At 41.5% G+C, this 23,753-nt stretch overlaps 1 protein-coding gene across 2 annotated transcripts in view; it reads right to left on the bottom strand.

Moving 5' to 3' along the window:
• JAK2 (Janus kinase 2) overlaps positions 1 to 23,753 on the bottom strand; it is a 134,313-nt gene that overhangs the window by 21,798 nt on the left and 88,762 nt on the right. For both annotated transcript variants that reach the window (XM_072151912.1, XM_072151920.1), the window contains exons 9-15: positions 22,608 to 22,719; positions 18,990 to 19,176; positions 10,107 to 10,234; positions 5,807 to 5,941; positions 4,718 to 4,805; positions 2,381 to 2,508; positions 45 to 183 (exon numbers count right to left, since the gene is read on the bottom strand). In XM_072151912.1, the coding sequence (XP_072008013.1) occupies positions 45 to 183; positions 2,381 to 2,508; positions 4,718 to 4,805; positions 5,807 to 5,941; positions 10,107 to 10,234; positions 18,990 to 19,176; positions 22,608 to 22,719 (917 nt within the window). The remainder of the gene's footprint in view (positions 1 to 44; positions 184 to 2,380; positions 2,509 to 4,717; positions 4,806 to 5,806; positions 5,942 to 10,106; positions 10,235 to 18,989; positions 19,177 to 22,607; positions 22,720 to 23,753) is intronic.

Below are 23,753 nucleotides of genomic sequence, written 5' to 3'. Positions count from 1 at the left end.
TTAAAGGGTTAAGAAATACATAACGTATTCTTAGCTACACTTACTTTCCCTTGGCAGAACAGCAATGCTGATTCCTGGGTCACTGAGCTTAATGAAAGCAGGATTTCCTGTTTTCCGGTCTTCTTCTCTGATCAGCAGAATGTTCTTCAGACACACATTACCATGTACTAGATTTCGATCTTCCTGGAGTATGAAAAGAAAACAAGAGAATAAGCTTATACAAAATAAAATATATGAATTAATGTAAAACACATAATATACAAAACACAAATGAAAAAATCCTTCTGTGCAATGCAGGATTGTTCTGGATCAGATGCGTTCCAGGTCATTCCTGCTTTTTTTGCTTGCTGAAGTCAAGAGACGTCCAGTCATTGCAGAGCATTTTCTGGAGTCAGACAGCAGAAAGTCACAAAGTAAGAGGTGAATAAGTGACAGGGGTTCATAGAGAGGCTGTAGGCTCATATATTTTTTGTCCACTTAAGGCTAAAACATCATAAAGCTGTACATTGTTGCATCCACTTTAATCTTTTGCTTTAGTTTATAAATTCCTGACACAACTAGAAAACAATGCGGTATGTGGTACAGCGTACAATGGACACAATGGCAGGACTGCTCAGGATATAACAAATACAATACACAGCTGCTCAGAAGATGGTATACCATGCTATTTCAATCCACTTGTAGTAGTCAGGTTCAATAGAAAGGTTCGTTACGGTTTATAAAAATATATAAAGCATTTTCTTACGCATCCCAAAAATACAAGTTATCCACTGTTATAAGAAATGTGTAGCCTATGTTCCAGAAAGGAAATCTGGAAGATCATCATGAGGTTATATGAGGACAAACTCACAACGCTGGTCCTGTCGTTTTTCCAGGTCAAGTAAGGGCACCAATCTACTTGTAAAACCACATGAACAGGGTAGGGCTTCCATTCTAAAAACGAACACCTGATAGGATTTTCAGCCTGGTTTTAAGAACATCTGCACGTCTACTGATAAAGAAAGTATTCCTCAGCCGTTTACATAAAGGAAAGTAAATATGGAGAATTTAGTTTCTTAATCCACTAAAAACAGATTTATTTCTTGTGTGGAGATTTAAAAACTATTATTTCTTATTTATTACATTTAAGCACAGTGGCCATATATTCACCCTGGTAAAATCATACTACTCATGACTAGTAGCTGGATTTGTACAAGAGCCCTTTCAGACCAGGTTAAGGCAGTCCATCATAAAAAAAACTGCAACAGAAAACTTTTTTTAAAATTTCTGTATTTTATGGCGCGCCTCGATATGGCTACAACCCTCAATCTAACCATTGGATACTACAACGGGGGTTTAACAATCAGAGGTGGCATCACCTCAGACCTCAGCCCCTCCAAGTACATGTCAACTGTATATAATCTGTATTGGTGAAAGAATCCTAAAGGAGAGCATGGTACATATGTTACTTTAGAATAACTCTTTACATACATGCTTCTTTGGTTTGTTTCTCCCTTATACGGGCAGTGCCCGGGTTACGTACAAGATAGGTTCTTAGGTTTGTTCTTGAGTAGAATTTGCATGTAAATCGGAACTGTATATTTTATAATTGATTATATAATCACAAGAAGAATATGCATGCTATGTGACCAAAAAAAATATACAATTTGTACCATAGAACACCACAACACAAACAGATATATAAAAACATTTAAAAGTGTGACAAACACACACAAATACAACCATACAGGAAGACCTTGCATATAGTGCTGGTCAACCTTTCATGCACCAGCTCCCCCTGCTGTGAACTACCCCTCTGGTGCATGAAAGGTTGACCAGCACTATATGCAAGGTCTTCCTGTATGGTTGTATTTGTGTGTTTTGTCACACTTTTAAATGTTTTTATATATCTGTTCGTGTTGTGGTGTTCTATGGTACAAATAAAATTTTATATTTTTTATGGTCACATAGCATATGTCTTTTTGGTTGGTTTTGTATGGCTTCAACCTTTTACCACATTTAACTGAGTGGTGCTAGTCCCGTTCTCTTTGGCTATTTTATAATTGTTAACTACAGACCAATTTTTTTTTTTTTTTGCCCCAGTGACAATTGGATTTCCAAAATATTTTGCTGTAATGGGGAACAAAATTATCAATAAAACGTAATTACAGATAACTGCTGATCAATGCAGCCTGGGACTATAGTAAAGCATCCAGAGAGCTTCACCAGAGGTCACAGTGAGCAGAAAGGTCTGTCTAAAACTAGAGGGTCCTCTTAAGTAGAGGACCGCTTGTAAAATGCTATTTCCTGATACAATGATTCCAGTTGGTTTCACTGGTTTAGCACATGTATTACAAATTAATCCATTGCTAACCAATGCATGCTTTCATATTATACTCACGAGAAAATGCATGGCCCATGCCAGCTGTTTTGAAACTTCTAATTTCCACATAATATTAACCGCGTTTCTGTTTTTCTTTAAATATATGTCCAATGAGCCAAATTTGGCATATTCCTGGACCAGAATGCCTAAAGGAAAAGTGTTAAAGGTGAATAAATTAAATTCTAACACATCATTTTTCCATAGTTTGATCCTAGGATAGGTAAATCATTAAAAGGGTTGTCCACTTTCAGCAAAGAAACATTATGCAATTTTCCAATGTAGTTTCTGTATCATTTCCACACAGTTTTCTAGATCTCTGCTTGCTGTTCTGCTGTAGAAAGGTTTTTTTATTTACTTCCAGTGGAAGGTGCAGAAGCTTTCTATCCAATGGAAGTAAATGGAAGTAAACAAAAAAAGCCTTTCTACAGCATGACAGCAAGCAGAGATCTAGAAAATGGTCAGAAATTGATGCAGAAAGTATATTGGAAAATTGTATAACACTTTCTTTCACAAACCATATCAATTATTTGCTGAACGTGGACAAGCCCTTTAACAAACACAGAAAATTTTGATGCCAAGAATGAATGACAAGATTTGAGCTACAAGGAAATTTCCTAGCAGTGTAGTATTTACATCAGTGTAACACTATAGATCAATCATAGTAACAATCTATTATAAATTACAGATAGTTTCAGTTTGCTGTACAAAATAAAAATGTTCACATCCCTGTTCAGGGCTTCTCTTGAATTTTTGTTGGTAACAAAAATGTGCAGTTTGCAGTTCTATATTTGCAATCAAACACAGGAATCCACACAGAACCCATAACATAACAAATCCTACTGAAGCCAATAGGCAATGCATTATCCATTTCCAATAAGGGATTCTAACATGGGAGGGTTATTGGCTCATCCATAAAGACAATACAATAATCAATTGAATAAAGTAAATAAATTACCCAATTAAGGTGCTCTCTGCGTGTAGCAGAGTTGAGTGCGTTCAATTATGTGGATGCAGAAATTTCCTGCATAGAATAGTGAAGTACAAAATCTCCCCCGTCCCTCTATCCCAGTCTCTGATTCTACAGAACTTTCTCTATTTTCACCCCATGCTGCACCCCAACCATCTACTCTGTACTTTATGCACAATGCAGAGAAGCTACTTATCATTGGTGCTCACACAGCACAGACTAAACACTTCAAGTAACGGTTTTACTGCTGGTTACATGCTCCTCCATCTGATGAAAGCCACCAAGCTGGTCACCATATAAATCCTGTATGTACAATTTACTTTAGGGATCTAACTGGATATGCTGCCAAATTACTGAATGAAAGAACATAAGGTATCATGGGAAGTGAGGGCAACCTCAATTTTACTCCGCTTCAGGAAAGAGGTTAGTCTCGGCCCACTATCTTACTGGCGAGATTAATTTATTGATTTTTGACAAGCAGCTGCAGAATAGAAAATGCCATAACTCTGGAAAGAAAAGGGAATGACATATGACAATGTGGTAAAAATCATCAGAGTTATACCAAATACACTCGAGTATAAGCCGACCCGAGTATAAGCCGAGACCCCTAATTTTACCACCAAAAACTGGGAAAAACTACTGACTCGAGTATAAGCCGAGGGTGGGAAAAGAATCGGTCAAAACCGCCCCCAGGTAGTATACAGCCTGCCAGCCCCCAGGTAGTATACAGCCTGCCAGCCCCCAGGTAGTATACAGCCTGCCAGCCCCCAGGTAGTATACAGCCTGCCAGCCCCCAGGTAGTATACAGCCTGCCAGCCCCCACAGCCCTTAAAAAAATAAACTTATATACTCACCCTCGATGTCAGCACGGCTTACCGATGTCCCCGATGTCAGCGTGTTCAGTCTTCTTTCTTCTCCGCGGCTCCTCTTCTTTCTTCCTTCTTGCTTCTGTCATGGACGTGGCCATGTTTTCTTCGTGGCCGCGCATGCTATGACGTCAGCAGCGGCCGTGTCAAAGTATGTGCCTGCTAGAAGAAAACATGGCCGCGTCCATGAAAGAAGCAAGAAGAAAGAAGAGGAGCCGCGGAGAAGAAAGAAGACGGAACACGCGGACATTGGGGACAACGGTAAGCCGCGCTGACATCGGGGACCCGCGCTGACATCGGCGGGTGAGTATATAAGTTTTTGTTTTTTTTAAGTGGGTAATTTTTTTTTTTTTAAATAGACTCGTGTATAAGCAGAGGGGACGTTTTCAGCACATTTTTTCTGCTGAAAAACTTGGCTTATGCACGAGTATATATGGTACTTTAACAAGTGAAACACATCTAGACTAGCTACACTAAAAAAGGTAAACCAAAATAACAAACTTCAACATAAATTTGACTTACTCTCATCTCCACAAACACAGACGCCATAATTCAAGATCAAATGCCGATAGGACAACTGGCTCATCATACTTGCTGCTTCAAAGAAAGACTGAAAGCCATATAGAAGAAAGAAAAGAAGAGAAAACATAAAATGTCAAACACACAACATTATATCGTCAGGAAAACAGGACAAGTTTAGACCTCTGAAATAAATGTTTACAAGAAATAACTTTAGAGTATGTTATACAACTGCTGTTAAAAGAACAAAATGGTTTAACAGATGAGAGGAAATTACCTTCAAACCAGGGGCCTAACTAAGAGAGGCAGGAGCCCATAGCAGGCTTCATACATTCTTTAGTGTGTCAGGTTGGCTGCCAGGGCCCCCAGACAGCGGGGGCCCCATAGCAGCTGCTATGGCTGCCACCTTTATAGCTATGCCCCTGCTTCAGACAGTTAAATTATAAGTAACATTGGGGAATGAGTACACACAACCACTAAGAATATCAACTATATTTTATATTATTTTAAAGATAATCTACCATCAGAATTAAGTATGATAAACCAGAACCCCTTTTTGATAGATCCAGGTACCAAGACTATAATAATCTTCTTATATTTGTAAATACATGGCCATCTCCGTTCTAAAATAAACTTTTAAAATTATGCTAAGGAGCCCAAGGTGCTGCTCTCAGGCTCATTAGCATACTATTACACAGCATCACCAGTGAGACAATGTAACAGTCTGTAAAGTCAATCAGCAATAGTTGGGAAAGAAAAGCAGGCAAGCGAGGTAGGATGCTTGAAAATGGCTACACGGAGGAGCTGAAGCATAGTAAATTTCTCACGGTTTGCAAATAGACCATACATACGTCATTGGAGTTCTGCTTCCATGGATAATTAGTCTGTAAAGCCAGATCATAGAGCGGCTAGAGTAGTCCTGCAGGCTCATTAACATAACTTAACTTTTTTTATTTTTTAAAGGAATGAGGCCATGGTTACCAATATAAGATTACCACAATCACTGTGACTGGATCTATGAGTAAGTGGTTTATCCTTGCTTGATACTGAGGGTAGATTTCCTTTAAGGTCTTCTAAAGGTCTAAAACAAACCTCAGAATAGTTCCGATGTGATTTATCCAACACTTTCAGAAGAACTTCTGTTTCATGGATCTGATTGTAATCTCCTATTTCCTCTCGTTTTCCTCGAAAGATTTTCGTAAACGTTCCCTGCCCAAGATTCTCAATCTATGGGGAGAAAAAAAGAAAAGAAAAAACATTATAAGCAAACCAAATATTTCTACACACTAAGACAACGTCTCAAAATGTGTGCAGCCCCAAAAAGGTAAACCAACCACTCAAAATAAATTTGTCCTTGTGAAGGAGTATTTGAGGGACACACTAAAAATTCTCACTATATTGACGTTATTCTCAAAGGAAACTAAATTTGTCTCTCCTCACATACGCATTTTATGCACATTTGTAAAATTTCCAAATACTACTGCAAGCAAATGTGTACTAATAATATTATGCAGATTACTGACAATAAGTATCACATCTTTTGTGTGTTAAATGTTCTACGAGTTATCAAATAACATTACCATTTCTAGGAAAGAGTTAAAATAACAAAGTGATTAAATTCTTTATTAGTTCTCCAGTGTGATGTCCCCTAATCTCTTAGCTTAGTGTCATTGTATTACCTTATTCATATACAAGTGTTTCCCAGTAAATTAAAATTTCAGTAAAAACTTATTTTCTTCCAGTAATTCAATTCAAATGGTGAAACAGTCTTACAAACAAAGTGAACTTTTTCAAGTATTTAACAATGTCAATGTTCATGATTATGGTGTACTGCCAAGGAAAACCCACAAGTCATTATCTTATAATTGTAGAAAGTTAGATTATCGTATATACTCGAGTATAAGCCGAGGCCCCTAATTTTGCCACAAAAACATGGGAAAACCTATTGACTTGAATATAAGCCAGGGGGGACAATGCATTGGTCACAGCCTCCCCATTATATAGCCTGACGGACCCTGCCCCATAGTCTATAGCCAGCACCTGCCCCCCAGTATATAGCTTGAGATCCCGGTTGCTTGTGCACCTTTTGATTGCACACCATCTCCATTAATCTTTTTTATCTCCATTAACATGCTTTGATACAGCACTAATCAGACGGCTTCTTTGGCAATGACCTTTTGTGGCCTATGCATCTTGTTGAGTGTGTCAATGACTGCGTTCTAGACATCTATCGAGCCAGTAGTCTTCCCCATGATTGTGTCAGCTACTGAACCATGTCAAACAATGATAACGGTTATTCCCTGCATTCAACCCCGTAACAGAAAATAGTGCCGAAAGTCGAAAATGTCAATTCTTCGTCATTTTTTAACACATAAAAACATTTATAAAAAGTGATCAAAAGGTCGTACAGTCCTCAAAATGGTAGCATTGAAAACGTCATCTCATCTTGCGAAATAAATGACACCACAAACAACTCGCAAGTACACTGAAGTTTGAAAAGTTATTAGCGCCAGAAGATGTCAAAATAAAAAAAATTTGTACAGGAGGTTTTAATTTTTGTAAACTTATGAAAACATTATAAAACCTATATAAATTTGGTATCCCTGTGATCGTACTGACCCAAAGAACAAATGTCATTTGGAGCACACAGTGAAAGCAGTAGTATACAAGCTCACAAGAGAATGGTGCAAATACATTTTCTCACCAATTTCACTGCATTTGGATTTTTTTTTCCTGCTTCCTAGTACACAGCATGGAATATTAAATACCGTCACTATGAAGTGCAATTTGTTATGCAGCTCTTTATATGGAAAAATAAAAAAGTTTAGATATTTGAAAGTGGGGAGTGAAAAATTAAAAAGAGAAAAGTTATCAGATGTGTCTAAATTTTGTCTACAGTTTATCCATTTAGTGGTTTAAAATTTTTCACTTTGCGCATTGCAAAAGTCATAACTTTTTATTTTTCCATTTAAAGAGATGTAATGTGGGATCTGTGGAACAAATTGTACTTCCTAGTGGCATCATTTTATATTAGTTATTCTATAGGTCAGTATGACCCAACATTTATGTAGTTTTGTTGTGTCTGAAAATACTACCCCAAAAAATCTAAAAACACCCGAGACACACAAGATGACATTTTCATTAATACCATTTTAAGAACCGTGAGCCTTCTCCACACAGCCTTAATATCTTCAGGACAACATATATATTATGGGTATTCCACAAGAGGTTAATATTGGCACGAAATTTGATTTTAGGTTTATCATTCGGTCTCTGTTGATTTCTTAATAGTGACAAGAGCTGAAAAAACTCATTCAGATAAAGAGCTTTCAGTGGCCATCGAGGATTATAAAAACAAGGCTGCTTTGTGATGCTACACTTGCCCCTCAAGGTGTCTTGCAGTGCAGTCCATAACCTTGGAAATGAATGTAACCGAGTTGCATTTCCAAATCAGATATGGTACTGCCTTTATTTCAAATAAAAATAAAATTGTAAGCTGTTTTTGTATAAAAAAAGCCATTTAAATGGAATAATATGGACTGGTGGTTTAGTGTCCCAAATCAGCATGTATGATTATTTTTAAGCACCTCCTTCCATGTTCCCTGTGCATTGCGGCAAGTAAAGCTGGTGGAGTACATCTTGGATTAACTATGCATGTGCCATGGGCAGTGAAGCTGTGGCATTGTCCCAGCTTCACTTGTCACATCAAAAGAGGAGGTGCCACTGCAGGATCTTCAGATGCAAGTTCGAGGATGTTTTTATTAATTATTCTCCATGTACAGCTGTTGGGACCCAAAACCAAAAATTCAACGACCTGTAGTTGGTTTAGGGTCCCAAATCAACCTGGCAGTTTCTCTTTAAAACAGTAAAGCAATGTGCTCTTGTTTTAAATCAGGGGTCTCAAACTCGCGGCCCGCGGGCCAACTGTGGCCCGCGGGACAATATTTTGCGGCCCCCACCTGGAACGCTGCACGGAGTCACGCTGCATGGAGAGGGCTCACGGGCTGAGCCCTCTCCATAGCCGGTAAGTCTTTGCTGCATATTGCATCTTACCTGGGATCGCCGCTCCCCGTGACATCATCGGGGGGCGGCGATCCGTCTCCATAGCCTCGGGTCTTCGGAAGATTTCGTTTTAACCCCTTCATTACAATGTGCTGATAGCACATTGTAATGAATGAGGAGGAAAATCCCCATATACTGCCATACTGCAGTATGGCAGTATATGATAGGATCGATCAGACAACCTAGGGTTAAAGTACCCTAGGGAGTCTGAAAAATAGTATAAATAAAAATACAAAAAAGTTAATATAAATAAACAGTAAAAATCATAAACACATTAGGTATCGACGCGTCCGAAAATGCCCGATCAAAATATGATAACGGTTTTTCACTGCTTTTAACCCCGTAACGGAAAATAGCGCCATTTTGAAAAATATAAAAAATCTATAAAAAGTGATCAGTACAAAAGGTCGTACAGTCCTAAAAATGATATCATTGAAAATATTATCAAATTTCGCAAAAAAATACACCACCCACAGCTCCGTACACTAAAGTATGAAAAAATTATTAGCGCCAGAATTTGGCAAAATCAAAAAAATAAGTTTTGTACAGGAGGGTTTAATTTTTGTAAAAAACATTATAAAACCTATACAAATTTGGTATCCCCTTAATCGCACCGACCCAAAGAATAAAGTAGACATGTCATTTGGGGCGCTTGGTGAAAGACGTAATATCCAAGCCCACAAGAAAATGGCGCAAATGCGTTTTTTTCATCATTTTCATTGCATTTGGAATTTTTTTCCCGCTTCCGAGTACATGGCATGGAATATTAAATACCATCAATGTGAAGTGCAATTTGTTACGCAGAAAACAAGCCGTCACACAGCTCTTTACGTGTAAAAATAAAAAAGTTATAGATTTTTGAAGGTGGGGAGTGAAAAATGGACATGAAAAAACAGTAAAGGGCCCGTAACCGGTTAATCCCCTTCCCTCCGGTACTTGAAGAAGATGAAGTCGCCGCTCTGAACGCCCTTGGTACAGGTCAGAGCGGCGACTTCATCTTCTTCGATGGGAGGGACACGGGGAGGCAAGTACCGGGGGGGAGGGGGGGCGATGGAGTGTCCCTGACTGGGCTCAGTGCGGTAGGAGCTTGGGACCCCTCGGTGCACAGGACGCGTTCATAGAGAAAAAACATGTCTCCCAGCTCGGGGCTTTCCTTGCGCTGGGAGACGCCATGACATTTGAATCTGAATAATGCTATTTTGTAAGTGCATTTTGTGTGGAAAACTTGATGCGGCCCAGCCTTACCCAGAATCTACCTCCAGCGGCCCCCAGGTAAATTGAGTTTGAGACCCCTGTTTTAAATAAACAGTTTGTCAATAAAATAACGTACATAAGTCAAGTCTTCGCTCTTAATCTTGTGAAAGACCATCTGATTGACATTATTGTGTCGATGTAATGAAGGTGACGAGGTGACGTCTGAAACCTTGTTGCTCCTGAAGATAATCAAGTTTGATTTTTCTATAAAAGAACAAAAAAAATTAAACATTTTTTTTTATAGAAATAAGAATTGTAAAAAGCAAATATGCTGTACAACAATATACCTTTGAAAAACATATTGTCCCCTATAAATTTCTACACAATGTTTAAAATGGTCGTGTTTCTTGGACTACAAACTGTAGATCTGTCAGTAAAAACTGCACTACTTAAAGGGGTATTCCCATGAAGACAAGATCCTTAAATATACTCAGGATAACAAAATAACACATTCTCTAGCTTACTGTTATTAACAAAAACCCAGCATTTCACAGATATAATTCCAACCTGTCTCTATCAGGCCTGGTGTTTGCAATTTTGGTTGAGCAGGGCAGATTCTTCTCTTGAATAGCTTCTACTCTCTGCACGATGCAGTGTGATCTCTGCTCCCTCCCCCCTCCATCACAAGACAAACACACACACAGGCACTTCCTGCTGACAAGCAACCTGCACAGACTTACTCTACAAGCTACAGACAAGAAGAGGTCTTTATCCAGGGGGGAGGGTAGGCACTCTATGTGTGTTATAACTCAGATATAGCAGAGCTGTGTCTTATTCTCTCTCTTTTTCCAGGTGTCAAATACTAGTTGTTCAGAAGCTAAATAAAAGTGTTGGTAAACCGTACCCTGATAATCTAAGCACATTGTCAGCACACAGCATCTAATAGCATAGAGGGATCAAGAGTCCCAGCCCACACTCTGAAATTTTACACTGACCAAAGGAGCTAAAGCAGCCATTGTAAAGTAAGGGGGTTAAAAATGATTATTGTGTAAACATCACTAGGGTATTCAAATTTGAACTTTCTTTCAAGAAAAAACCCCTGTAGTATGTTCCGAAAAATTTGATGCGCCCCCTGCTACCTCAGAACTTCCCCCTCTCCCTGCTGTAATCTTACATATTGGGAGAGGGGACGTTCCCCGAACAAAAAAAAACCCAACTGTCTGTGTCATATGGGGTTTGAAATAAAGTATGTGAAACTTTACCTGGCTCCCTACCAAATGCCTCAGTTTGAATCCAAAATAATGAAAAATAAAAAAATTTCAAGTGACAACTTCTGTCTGCTCTGTAATATATTCACTGCTCTCCTGCCTGCCCCCACCCCCAGATCCTCTACTTCCAGTAAGATGCAGGAGGGAGAGATTGGGGGTCATTTACTAAGAGCCCAATTTGCGTTTTCCCGACGTGTTACCCGGATATTTCCGATTTGCGCCCATTTTTCCCTGCATTGCCACGAGATTTTGGCGCACGCGATCGGATTGTGGCGCATCGGCGCTGGCATGCACGCGACGGATATCGAGGGGCGTGGCCGAACGAAAACCCGACGGATTTGGAAAAACCGCTGCATAAAAAAAAAAAAAAAAAAAGGGTCGCGGGACTCGCGCCAGGTATAGGCCAGTGAACTTCAGGGCATTCCAGCGGGCCTCGTGGAACTTCAGCGCAGCAGCGCCACCTGGTGGACGTCGGAGGAACTACCTTAGTGAATCCCGGCGAATGGACCGGGTAAGTAAATCTGCCCAATTTTCTTCAGTGAATGGAAATGTCATCAGCAGTGATGAGCAGAGCAGTGAATATATTATACAGGAGATGGAAGTTGTAATTTGAAATTTTCCTCTCTGGGACTCACATACTTTATGTCAAACACCATATAACATAATATAGAAATTTTTAAAAACATATTTGGCATATATAGTGCTTTGTTTATAGCAAACCTGTTCTCTGATAAAAATAGCATGTTCCCTTTAGAGGGGTATTCTGGGAATATGAATGTCTGATACATTCATTTATTTATAGCATTAAGGGTTTTTGTAACAAAACTCAAATGTCATTAGTCATGGAGCTTAAATGGGTATTCCCATTTTAGCAAATAACTGTTATTGGTTGTATCATGAAAAGTTACACAATTTTCCAGTATACTTTCTGTGTCAATTTCTCACATTTTTCTAGATATTTGTTTGCTTTTTTTTCTATAAAAAGCTTTGTTGTTTACTTCCAGTGAACAGAAATCTGAGGATGGTCACACAGGTACACTGCTTGTTATATCACATCTGATTACTCTCTGTGACACTAATGAGCCGCACTCCTGTGTGACCATTCTCAGATTTCTGTTCACTGGAAGTAAACAATGAAGCTTCCTATAGATAGACAGCAAGCAGAGATCTAGAAAATGGCAAAGCACTGATACAGAAAGTATATTGAAAAATTGTATTTTATTATACAAAAAAATAACATTTATTTGCTGAAATGGGAATACCCATTTAAATAGTTTGCTTTTATGATTCACAAAATTTTATGGTCTCTAAAGTATGACAGAGAAAGCGAGCAAAAGCCCGTGTGTATAGGTTCAGAATTTTTTTTTAACCCCTTCCCGATGCGCCGGGTCCCGGTCCATAGCCGGTAAGTCTTTGCTGCATATTGCAGCAAAGGCTTACCAGTAACACCCGCGATCGGTGCTAGCGCCGATCACGGGTGCTTTCACCGCGATTGCCGCCGGCAATGCTGCAATGCTCCGCCATCTTGCCGCGGATCGCCGCTCCCCGATGACGTCACGGGGAGCGGTGATCCGTTGCCATGACAGCTTCGGGTCTCACGAAGGCCCGAAGCTGTCTCGTTTTAACCCATTCATTACAATGTGCTATCAGCACATTGTAATGAATGAGGAGTAAAATCCCCATATACTGCCATATTGCAGTATGGCAGTATATGGTAGGATCGATCAGACAACCTAGGGTTAAAGTACCCAAGGGAGTCTGAAAAATAGTAAAAGAAAAAGTAAAAAAAAAAGTTTAAAAAAAATTACAATAAAAAAACCTAAAAATTCAAATCACCCCCCTTTCCCTAGAACTGATATTAATAAACAGTAAAAATCCTAAACACATTAGGTATCGCCGCATCCGAAAATGTCCGATCAAAATATAATAACGGTTTTTCACTGCGTTTAACCCCGTAACGCAGGGGTAGGGAACCTATGGCTCGGGAGCCAGATATGGCTCTTTTGTTGGCTGCATCTGGCTCTCAGACAGATCTTTAATAAATAGTCATGGCTGCTGTGTGTATGTTATCGCTGCCTACGTCCTTTGTATGACCCAGGCCCCATCGCTGCCATCATTTAAGCCAGGGTCAAAGAGAAGAGCCTGGGAGCAATGAGGAGCCGGCAGCAGAGAGCGCTGGTAAGTGAATATTCTTTTTTTTTTTTGCTGTGACTACCTATCTACCGGGGGGCAATCACTGTGGCTACTGATCTACTTGGGGGCATATGCTGTGGCTACCTATCTACTGGGAGTATGTGCTGTGGCTACCTATCTACTGCTGGGAGTATGTGATGTGGATACCTATCTACTGGGAGTATGTGCTGAGGCTACCTATCTAATAGGAGTATGTGCTGGGGCTACCCATCTACTGGGGGTATGTGCTGGGGCTACTTATATACTGAGAGGCATGTGCTGCGACTACCTATCTCCTGGGAAGCATGTGCTGTGGCTGCCTATATACTGGGAGTATGTGTTGTGGCTACCTATGTACTGGGAGTATGTGATGTGGCTACCTATCTACTGGGAGTATGTGCTGTAGCTACCTATCTACTGGGGGTATGTGCTGGGACTACCTATGTACTGAGAGGAATTTGGGTGAGTATCAGGATTTGGAGTAGGGAACCCCCTGGACCTCTGCGGACATTGATGTAAACAGACACCTGGGACCGGAATCTAAGTGGCACCCAGTCTCCACCAGAGCCTGCCAGTCTACAGCGTGGTACAACCAGGTTATTCCACAGGTGCGACTTGTCCACGGTGCTTCCACGGTTGAGGTGCAGGATCACTAGGCAGTCTCGTGGTCAGGAACAGGAAATCGGTCAAGGCAGGCAGCAATGATGCGTAGTCTGGGACGGAGCAAAAGATCAGGGCTGGCAGCGAAGGAGCAGAATCAGGAACAGGTCCGGGGTCACAATGGGAGGTCAACACTTAGGAAAGAAACACTGTGGAAAGATTCCTCATAGGCATGAAGCACAAAGATCTGACGGGGAATGCTGGGAGCCGCCGGTCTTTATAGGAACCCGGGAAGTGGGCAGGGATGGGAGCTGGAAAGTGGTGAGTTGAGTGAGCTCGTAAGGGGCGCCGCCATGGAGAGGAGCACGGGTGTGCCTGCGGCCCGAGACCTAGATCGCAGGGACACCCGTGACACTGGGACTACCTATCTACTAGGGGGGAATGTGCATATGATACGGCTCTTACGGAATAACATTTTAAAATATGTAGTGTTCATGGCTCTCTCAGTCAAAAAGGTTCCTGACCCCTGCCGTAACGGAAAATCGCGTCCAAAGTCAAAAATGACAATTTTTTGCCATTTTGGAAAATATAAAAAAAATCATTAAAAAGTGATCAAAAGGTCGCACAGTCCTAAAAATGATAGCAATGAAAACACCATCAAAAGTCGCAAAAAATGACACCACCCACAGCTCCATCCACCAAAGTATGAAAAAGTTATTGCCGTCAGAAGATGGCAAAATAAAAAAAAAAAAAATTTGTACAGGAGGTTTTAATTTTTTTAAATGTATGAAAACATTATAAAACCTATACAAATTTGGTATCCCCGTAATCGTACCGACCCAAAGAATAAAGTAGACATGTCATTTGTGGCACACAGTGAAAGCTGTAAAATCCAAGCCCACAAGAAAACGTCGCAAATGTGGTTTTTCACCATTTTCACTGCATTTGGAATTTTTTTTCCCCGCTTCCCAGTACGCGCCATGGAATATTGAATACCGTCACTACAAAGTGCAATTTGTTACCCAGAAAATAAGTAATAACAGAGCTCTTTATGTGGAAAAATAAAAAAGTTATAGATTTTTGAAGGTGGGGAGTGAAAAATGGAAGTGAAAAAACTAAAAAAAGGCCAAGTCGTTAAGGGGTTAAACAAGTTTATTGAGCACAATAAATACACATAGATGACAAGCATCAGATGGAGTAAAACCAATTAAAAGTGTACAAAAGACACATCAAAAATACACACATGGACCCCACCTAAGGCCGGCGCCACACGTGGCGCTTTTGTCTGCGCTTGCAAACGCAGACAAAGTCGCGCCCACTGGGGCGGGCCTCGGCCCGATCGCATCGGCGTTTCTATGGAAACGCCTGCGATCGGGAACGAGCCGCCGGTGTTTCGGGTTAAATTAAATTAACGCAAAACACCGGCGGCTCGTTCCCGATCGCTGGCGTTTCCATAGAAACGCCGATGCGATCGGGCCGAGGCCCGCCCCGGTGGGCGCGACTTTGTCTGCGTTTGCAAGCGCAGACAAAAGCGCCACGTGTGGCGCCGGCCTAATAGCTAAGGTCCACGTACAACCACAAGCAACGTTAAAAGACTGTCCCAACTAAGTTACAAAGTGCTGTATGTAATACAATTCTCCGACCCTGGAAAATTATACAAAGTGCTAAATGCAAAACAAGGGTAAACACACAGTCATAACATGGGGAACCCCTATCAATATAAAGTCAAATGCAATATAAGTAATAAATAGAGAATGAGGCTCCCTAATGTCAAAACCAGGATCACAGACACCAGATACAAAATACCAGAATCAAGGGATGGGACAGGAGACAAGTACGGTCTCAGGCTTGTGGCTGGAGGCATCCCATGCCTTACATCGCAGCCATGCAACCTGCTCAAGGGTAAGTGCCTAAGAACCTGTGGAGCAAACTTTTAAAATCCCAGAGTGAACACCCACCTCCAATCACTGCACACGGAGCGAGCCCACAAACCTGAACTGAGTAGAGGCTTGACAAGCAAGTGCACATTATCATTACCTGGAAAGGCCAAGTGTCTCCTGGGTCTCGCAAGGTAAAGTGAAACTATGCGCACGTGCATTATTAGGCCGCGGTCACATGCAATGCACAGGGGGCGGGCCATGGCCTGAACGCACACGCGTCCCCAGAGAAACACATGCGACTGGGTTATTGATCGCATGCGTCTCCCGGGAAACACACACGCAAACGACCCCTGCGCACCAGGGCCACGGCCACGATGCCAGCCAAACCCGCTACCGCACCCCTAGGCAAGTTGAACACAAAATCATTTTGCTATCAGATAAACAGTTATGTGCATGCGTTACACTACAAACAGCTTGTGTGACACAAGGTATTTATGCGCATGCGCTCTAGTAAAAGCAGTTCGCTCAAGACTTGCAACTCATTTTATATGCGTGCGCCACAAAATATGAAGTGAAGATAAAAAGTTTTTTATATATACTAGTAAATATCAAAATGTGCATTTAATATAAAGTGCTTGCGCCAAAGAAGAGCAAATAGAGAACATGGCCAAGAGTAGGTAAGCACCACTCAAAGTCCATGCAGGGATAATGACCAAGGGTGAAACTTTAAGGTGCATATAGTGCCATAGAAACATAAGCATACATATAGTGTTACCCAGGAAATTCATTAATAATCATTGCACATAGTAGCTGTATTCCACAGAAAAACATTAAATGTTCATAGTCCCTAAATAGGAGATATGACCATATAATCTAAACGTTAGAGAAATGTTATGATTCACAAAATTTTATGGCCTCTCTAAAGTATGCGGAGTTATCAACAAGATGGCCGCCACTGGAAACTACAAGTCCCATGATACTTTAGTTCTCAGTAACTCCTCCTGCCTCTTATGCTCTGCTCCCAGTGATGACTTAACAGACTGTCCTGCTCTGTTAACCAAAGTAATGATGTGTAACTGCCATCACTGCACCTCACTGAGACGATGTCTCACCACAACACTGGCCATGCTGGATGTTCTGCAACTAACCAACTACAGCCAAACGTAGTGATGATCACATGACCTGCAGAGGCAGGTGCAGGACATGTGATGTGGACATGTGACCAGCAGCCATCTTCTGTCCTCTGTCTGCTCCAGGCAGAGGAAATCAACGGACTGATTAAAGAGACAGTAGCATTTTAATTCTCCATTACAGTCTATGTCCTTAGCATTATGCTAAGGGGAGATAAGTTTAAAATAACAACTAATTACATATTAGCTTATATTTTAAGGACCCATTTGTATATGAATCATGCCTATTCCTGGAATACCCCTTTAAGTGTACTGATTTTTTTTTTTTTTGACTCTTTACTCAAGTCAAGAGTTCTTGGCACGTCAGACAATTTTGCCTATTTCTTCATAACTTATGTCCAGCAGTTTCCTTGATATTGTCTTCTGCCTCCTCAGCCTTGGCCCCTACTTGTCACAGCAGAAAATCTAAGCCTTTAGGTGTGTAGGCAGCACAGACTACACTTAATGTAGATATTTCCCTGCAGCATTATAATATTTATCCCATGCTTCATGATTCTCTATGTAATGATAGCAGCCTGGCTAGTTACTATATACATCCTCTATATACAGTCTATGTGGAGCTCAATGGATTAACTTGTTGAAATCTTATTGTCTATTCTGCTAAACTCAATGCGTCAAGTATGGGCAGTGTGAAACAGACTCATTTCTAGGGCAGGAAGAGGTTTGACTCAACCCATTTCTCCCCTGCTGAGGAAGACCAAAATGCCATAACTGTGGGGGGGAAACTGTGAGTAGAATAAAAAGGTATTGTTTCATTTGTTTTGAAAGATTTGCAGATTTGATCCTTTGGTAAGATAATTGTGAACCCAGAACACCACTTTAAAGGGAACCTGTCATCAGCAATTGACCTAATAAATCACTACCAGAATATTTTAAGCAGCGTAATACAGTCTAGTTATTGTTTCTTTCATGTCCGAGTGTGGTGGCATGATCCATAAAATTAACTTTGAAGGGAGCCGTATATTTTGGTTGTGTAAAGTCAATGAGAAGGAGAGTTTAAAGGGGTATTCTCATCTGGGCACTTACATTCAGTTTGATAAATCTGACATATATAAACATTTCTTCAATTGGATGTTATTAAAAAAAATGTTCCTGTGTGAAGATAATTTCTCATAAATGTAACCATGTCGTCCCTTAGAAACGAGATGGCTTCCTCGGATACGGCCACGTCTGCTGGAGGGATTGCACAAAGAAACAAAAGGTTATTGTATATAAAATGTCCGGGAGTTACTACATGTCGCACAGCCGTCCTGTGGTAATGATCGCTGAATCCTGGTGGTTTGGCAGGACTCAATACTGCATGTCTGGCCACCGCTGCCAGAGTATGACGTGGTCGTATCCGAGGAAAGTATCTCGTTTCTAAGGGACAGAATAACTACATTTATGAGAAATTATCTTCACACAGGAACATTTTTTTAATAACATCCAATTGAAGAAATGTTTACATATGGCAAATTAATTTAATTAAATGTAAATGCCCTGATGAGAATACCCCTTTAACACTGAAGTCAAGGTGAGTCTGTATGCCTCCTCCTCTGTGATTAGAATACAGACTTCAGGACATCTGGTTAGTGATGTCTCTTGATTCACGACCAACAATTACAGTGAAGGGAACTTTCTGAGGAAGAAAGAGCTTGACTTCAGTGTTAAATACTCCACCTCTTTGACTTTACACAATCACTTTACATCTCACTTCAAATTAAATTTTCTCGATGATTCCACCACACTGGGCCATGAAAGAAACATGACCTGGAAGTTGTTCGGCTGCTTGACAACATACTGATAGTATTTTATTAGGTCAATTTCTGCTGATAAGTTAAAGGGAACCTATGTTCTAATACATTTTACAAAAGTTACAATTCAGGTATATTATCCATAAAAGTACATTAAAAAACTCTCCCCTACTGACCTTTTGCTTTTGGGGGGCAACATCGCGTAAACTGGAAAATGATGCCGTCAGATCGAACAGTTTCTTTCTGATAGCAGTTTAATAAATCTTTTAGTGTGCCAAAATTTTTCTTGGCTCCTCTGAGGTTGTATTCTCCGTTCCCAGTCTTTGTTATCAAGCAGTGTTTATACTCAGGCACACCAGCACGCTATGTGGAGGGAAGACATAAACTTGTACATATTAGGAATTTACAGCAATGGGAGTAATAATGGATGAACATTTTCTATTTAGACTAAACTATTAAGATATAAACTGCCAAACTTTTTTATTTTCAACTATGCATTCAAGTAAACACTTTAGATCCATTAATATACAAAGAAACATCACTTTTAAGTCATTAAGCATGTATAATCTTTTTATGGGTAAAAATATAATAAACAAGAACGCATATGATAGCAAACGATCCCTGTTGGTTTCAGACCTTTCTGATCCAGAAAAAGTGAGATTTCATTTGTAGCCTGGTCACCACTGGAGCAAGTTACTGGCCGTAACAGTGACCTTCAAACAAACAGCATGTGACGACTCGCATCATAATTGAACTTTCTTCATCTGTTGGTTAAGTCTTTAAAGAGGACCTATCATGTCTATTTGGAACCCGAAACCAACGGCCTGTGGTTTAGGGACCCAACTCAGCCTATATCAGGTCTCTATGTAGCCCCAATGTAAAAAAAACAAAAAAAACCCAGCACATTTATACACAACTAGATGTGAGGCTGATGAGGCATATTGCACTCGCATTTTCAGCTGTATCTGGCGGGTGCCTCTTCTTGGGATGCTCTGTGAAGCTGGGATTAGTATGGAGCTTGCGCAGTGAAGTCTGGGTGTGCAACTCTGGCTTCACACGCAGCAGAGCGCCGCCAACGCATCAAGCTCAGGAAGGCACCCACATAGGAACCTCATAGAGGGCTTTTCGGGGCACTAAACCGCTGTTGTGGGTGTTACAGGAGGGCGCCAGCTGGAATATACACAGGTTTTGAGTCTGGATGTAATATTACTGCAGATTGCAGGAAATCACTTGGTTAACAAATTGTGATTCTGGAAACCCCTAGAAGGCCAAGTCTGGGTTGTAGAAAAAACAAGAAAGCATACTTACCCTATTTTAGCTCCCAGATGCCGCGGTAGTTCTGCTTTTGGGCTCTGCACCAGGCAGAAACTTCCATGGGGCTCACAAGACTCCCTTTAAACAATGAGTGGCTTCTTGGACCTTGGAAGCCTTTTTAGCCCCCCCCCCCCCCAACCTGTCATGACCCTCCTGGTGTTTTCCAAATTCATGCAAGACACCTATAAGTGATGTTGAAAGAAATATACCATTTGCTTTTATGCATTATGAACCAAACATACCTTAAGAATGCTGTAGCTACACTGATGCAGAAACATATCTTGTTTAATCCCTGAATAATTAGGTTCATTATTTGGGGCAGACACAGGAGCGACAGAAATAAGAATAAGAATGCTGTAGCTACACTGATGCATCATTGCATTGTTGCATATCTTGTCTAATGATAATGAGGTTTTATCACTCCTGTGGCTGCCCCAGCACTCTCCTCACCCTTATTATGCACTGCTCCAGCCTCGTCATGCCCAGCATAAGCCAAGAATAATAATCACTGTGTTGTCTCTGACAGGCAAAAGAAATCAGTCGCTGCACCATCCCCCCAGCTACTGTGTAGGAGCCATTCAGCTGAGGTGGATTAGTTCTGTCTGGACAGTTCGGGCAACTCCTGTGTATGTGGAAGTAATGTGTTTGTATACGGCAGCCAGTCTGCACTCAGCTTTTCCAAGGTCCTGAATTTTATAATAGTTTTTTGAGCAAAACCATATATATACTCGAGTATAAGCCGACCCGAGTATAAGCAGAGACCCCTAATTTTACCACCAAAACTGGGAAAACCTATTGACTCGAGTATAAGCCGAGGGTGGGAAATGGATTGGTCACAGACCCCCCCCCCCCCGTATATAGCCAGCCCCCTATAGTATACAGCTTGCCCTCAGTAGTATACAGCACTGCCCAGCTTGCCCCCAGTAGTATACAGCACTGCCGAGCTTGCCCCCAGTAGTATACAGCACTGCCCAGCTTTCCCCCAGTAGTATACAGCACTGCCCAGCTTTCCCCCAGTAGTATACAGCACTGCCCAGCTTGCCCCCAGTAGTATACAGCACTGCCCAGCTTGGCCCCAGTAGTATACAGCACAGCCCAGCTTGGCCCCAGTAGTATACAGCACAGCCCAGCTTGGCCCCAGTAGTATACAGCACAGCCCAGCTTGGCCCCAGTAGTATACAGCACAGCCCAGCTTGGCCCCAGTAGTATACAGCACAGCCCAGCTTGGCCCCAGTAGTATACAGCACAGCCCAGCTTGGCCCCAGTAGTATACAGCACAGCCCAGCTTGCCCCCAGTAGTATACAGCACAGCCCAGCTTGCCCCCAGTTGTATACAGCACTGCCCAGCTTGCCTCCAGTTGTATACAGCACTGCCCACCTTGCCCCCAGTTGTATACAGCACTGCCCAGCTTGCCCCCAGTTGTATACAGCACTGCCCAGCTTGCCCCCAGTTGTATACAGCACTGCCCAGCTTGCCCCCAGTTGTATACAGCACTGCCCAGCTTGCCCCCAGTTGTATACAGCACTGCCCAGCTTGCCCCCAGTTGTATACAGCACTGCCCAGCTTGCCCCCAGTTGTATACAGCACTGCCCAGCTTGCCCCCAGTTGTATACAGCACTGCCCAGCTTGCCCCCAGTTGTATACAGCACTGCCCAGCTTGCCCCCAGTAGTATACAGCACTGCCCAGCTTGCCCCCAGTAGTATACAGCACTGCCCAGCTTGCCCCCAGTAGTATACAGCACTGCCCAGCTTGCCCCCAGTTGTATACAGCACTGCCCAGCTTGCCTCCAGTTGTATACAGCACTGCCCAGCTTGCCTCCAGTTGTATACAGCACTGCCCAGCTTGCCCCCAGTTGTATACAGCACTGCCCAGCTTGCCCCCAGTTGTATACAGCCCAGCCCAGCATTAAAAAAAAAAAAAAAAAAAAAAAACTTATATACTCACCCTCCGTTGGCCCCGATCTGCAGAGCTGCTCCCCCATGTCCGTGCGGGTCCTCTTCTGGCTTCGGCGCCCATGTTCTGTACATCGCGATGGGCGCCGCCATTGCTGTCTCCCGGGCGGCGCCTAGTATGACGTCATCAGCGCGATGTACAGAAGGTAGAAGATGCGCGGGGGAGCCAGAAAAGGACATCGGGGGAGCCAGAAAAGGACATCGGGGGAGCCAGAAAAGGACATGGGGGGAGCCAGAAAAGGACATGGGGGGAGCAGCGCTGCAGATCGGGGCCACCAGAGGGTGAGTATATAAGTTTATTATTTTTTAAGTATTTTTTAACTCGTTGTGACTCGTGTATAAGCTGATGGGACGTTTTTCAGCACATTTTTTTGTGCTGAAAAACTCGGCTTATACATGAGTATATACGGTATTTCTGCATCAGCTACATCATTCTCAAGGTATGTTTGGTTCACAATGCATAAAAAGAAATGGTAGATTTCCTTTAAGAGTATCCTCATGTAAGACATCAGTGAGATCTTATTACCTCAACAGCAAATGTAAGGAAGTACTTGTTAAATTCCTTAGGACTGCATCGAAGAATAAAAGCTCCTTTTTGGCTTCCTGTTCTCTTCAATTTATCAATGGCAAATTCCATCCTATGTATTGGAGGAAAAAAAAAACAAGATTAATTCAATCTTGCTATCACTAAATACATAAACAAAGGTATAGTGCAGATGATAATAAGGAACTGTGTAATATACTGTATTAAAGAATTATGTTTCCGAAGAGCAGAAGAGAAGACACAAAAAATGCTTCTTCCCTTAATGAAGTATATTACAAAGTTGATAATTGTCAACTGTTTTATTGATTTCTGAAATAAAGGGTTAAATGTTCTTTTTTTAATTAATACTTATGACATAATAGTATGACACTAGTCCATTAAAGAGGACCTTTCACTACTTCACTTATATGGAGATTATGATACCATTCTGTAGGGGCTGCTACATAGATTCACGGACACTTTGAATTTTCTTTCTAGCCCTCGCGGTTGCGGAGTTATTAGTCACGAGATCTGTGTTTAGTCAGAGAGGAGGAGCTGGGGCAGGAGCTGGGGGCGTATGTTATGCTAATCTTCTCTAAAGGCTATGTTCACACACATTCTAATATTCTGTTGACATTGCATTTACACAATGTTTACAAAAATGCAATGTTACATGCATTGGTTAACAGGCATGCAATGTAAATGGAAACGCTTTGTAAACGTAAGTGCAAACGAGACATCAACTCATATACCACATAAGCGTAAACATGATGCTAACCAGACATAAATGCAAATGGCATGTAAATGTAAGTGTAAATGTGCTGTAAACGCAAGCAAAAACACAAGTCACACACGACATAAAAGGCGAATGCTAAGTAACAGAAAATCTGTAAACGCACCTCAAACACTGTATGCATGTAAAAACGCACCACAAATGGTGCGTACGCACAAACACAAACATAAATGTGAGACAAGCAGCCCGTAGGCAAAAGTGTGCTGCAAATGAAGGGAATCGCAACCCTGATGCAAACGGCGCGTAAGAATAACCATAATGCAAACACGTGTAGTGTAAGCGTAACGTAAATGCAGCATAAGCGTAAACGTGACATAATTGTTGCGTAAACGTAATTGCAGCGTAAGCGTAAACGT

The sequence above is a fragment of the Engystomops pustulosus genome, chromosome 1 (assembly GCF_040894005.1).
Source record: "Engystomops pustulosus chromosome 1, aEngPut4.maternal, whole genome shotgun sequence".
NCBI lineage: Eukaryota > Metazoa > Chordata > Amphibia > Anura > Leptodactylidae > Engystomops > Engystomops pustulosus.
The sequence above is the reverse complement of the archived record's forward strand: the minus strand, read 5'-3'. Positions and strand labels throughout refer to the sequence as shown.